General features: G+C 49.5%; 1 protein-coding gene across 1 annotated transcript in view; it reads right to left on the bottom strand.

Annotated features, from left to right (window-relative positions):
* The window catches only part of LOC107301151 (ATP-dependent DNA helicase Q1-like), a gene marked incomplete at both ends in the record, with an annotated part of 8,021 nt that extends 6,387 nt beyond the window's left edge, over window positions 1-1,634 (bottom strand). The window contains 2 exons of the mRNA XM_015830413.1: window positions 639-818; window positions 1,440-1,634. Of these exons, the coding sequence (XP_015685899.1) occupies window positions 639-818; window positions 1,440-1,634 (375 nt within the window). The remainder of the gene's footprint in view (window positions 1-638; window positions 819-1,439) is intronic.
* Between the last annotated feature and the right edge of the window lie 418 nt (window positions 1,635-2,052).

Raw genomic sequence — 2,052 nt, forward strand, 5'->3', positions numbered from 1 at the left:
GACCCCTGGCTTAACACTTATCCCAGTGGTGGCGAACCTATGGCACGCGTGCCAGAGGCGGCAGTCGGAGCCCTCTCTGTGGGCACACACATCGTCGTCCCAGCCCCGCCTCCCCTGGCAGCCCCCTCACCAGCAGCCCCACTGGAGGAGAGTCGCCCCCAGGTGCGGCCCACACGGAGCAGCGCAGCCAAGGACATAGACGGGCAGCAGGGACAAGACTCCGCCCTCGCACCCCATAGCATGCAGATGATGCTGTGGGGTGTGGGCGGAGGGCGTGGCTGCCATGGTGCTGCAGGGCTGCCTGGGCGATATGCTGCGGTGGGCCATGAAGGCGGTGCGTGGCCCTGTGGGCAGGCGGGGCAGGGGGCGGGCGGGGGCGGAGCAGGCAGGGCAGGAGGCAGAGCTGGGGTGGGGGGGCGTTGGGCACTTGGTCTCTAAAAGGTTCGCCATCACTGACCTATCCTATCAGCAGATGGAAGTTAATTATTTGGAAAGAAAATATTTTATGTTTGTCCTAGGTTGTCTGAAGAGCTTATAGGTTGGGAAAGGCTGTTAGAACATTATACAGTATGAATCCATTACTTCTTACTGACTTCAACCAACAACAGTTGCTGGAGTTACAAAGCCCAGGTACTTACCCGGAGAACCCTCTGCTGGCAACTGATAACACAGGCTTTTTCCCCCTCCAGTAGGCATGACAAGGAATACATCTCTGCCTGCCATTGTTGCATTAATTGTCTCCAGCTGCAAGGGCCTAAAACTCTGAAGGCCAAAGCTCTTTTGTAACACATCCCTTATCTTTGTGGACCACGGAAAGTCTGTGAAAGGAACATTTAAAAAGAACTTTGAGGTGCCTTTGAGTATAGAAAGACAGTTAAAGGGCTTTTCCTGCGAAGGGGCAATAATGAACCAAATTTTATAAGTTTTCCATTTTCTAAATCGAAAATACCGTACTGAGACCACTCAGCTGGAAAACCTCAACCAGAGAACAAGAGGTAGAACTTCTTGCTTTTCCACCTCCATTTTTCTCTCCTTTACAAGCAACATATTCATTGTGCAACAGAAACAAGAATCAAAAGCCAGCATGCCCTTTTTTGAAAAACCAACTACGAGCAAGTGAACTACAGCCAACTTATTTTGAACTAAATGAGCATCCAACTGGTGGTTATTTGTGTGTCAAAATGTTATGACGGCTTAATATAGCAGTGAAGAATCTTCCCCAAATTTAAATTTGGAACTATGCATGTAGTATGATTACGGACAGCGTGCAGTAAAGGAACTATGCTGCTTTCACCCCATTTAATTGAAAAACAGATGTACATAAAATTAACAGCCGTTGCACTTTAATAGCAGTGATCATCTTTTGAATATTGAATGTAATGTTGATTAGGTCACTGTTTGACTTAAATGGCAACATAAAAATTCAGAGCTTGCAAGACCTTCTTTGTTCCAGTCCTCAGTTGCTGATCCAGTCTCTTTGCTGCTCCCGCTTTCTGTGTCGGACAACTGTGTTATTTTCTTCTTCAGGACGGTCTTCTTTTGAATTAGTTGTTGCTGATGTTCAAGAAGTTCTTGAATCTGGATCTCCAACGCTTGCAGTTCATCGTCAACAGAAACCAGCTCCTCCTGCAGCACTGAAGTAGGGAAAGATCACCACATTTTTTCCCCATTTAGCAGGAAATTAATACACCCTGGATACAATACAAGGAATTATCATTCTTTCTCTTATGCTTGCTCCAATCAAGCCTCTAAAGCAGTGGTTCTCAACCTGTGGTTCGGGACCCCATTTGGGGTCGATCGACCATTTCACGGGGGTCGCCAAGCAAGGCTGTCCGCCATTTTTTTGTCCGCCATTTTTTCCCCTTTTCCGGCGGGTGCCTTACCTCCCTTGGGCTGGGCCAGCTGGTGGTCGGCCTGCTCCGTCTCTGCCGCTTGCCAGCTACGCCTCGGCCAGCGCAGGGGGCGGAACCACGCATGCGCGGCGCTCCCGGGCAGGGAAAGTCCTCGACTTACGACCGGTTGGGTAGTCCTCGACTTACGACCGGTTTAGTC

This window comes from Protobothrops mucrosquamatus, unplaced genomic scaffold, assembly GCF_001527695.2.
Source record: "Protobothrops mucrosquamatus isolate PMUCROS unplaced genomic scaffold, P.Mucros_1.0 scaffold10253, whole genome shotgun sequence".
NCBI lineage: Eukaryota > Metazoa > Chordata > Lepidosauria > Squamata > Viperidae > Protobothrops > Protobothrops mucrosquamatus.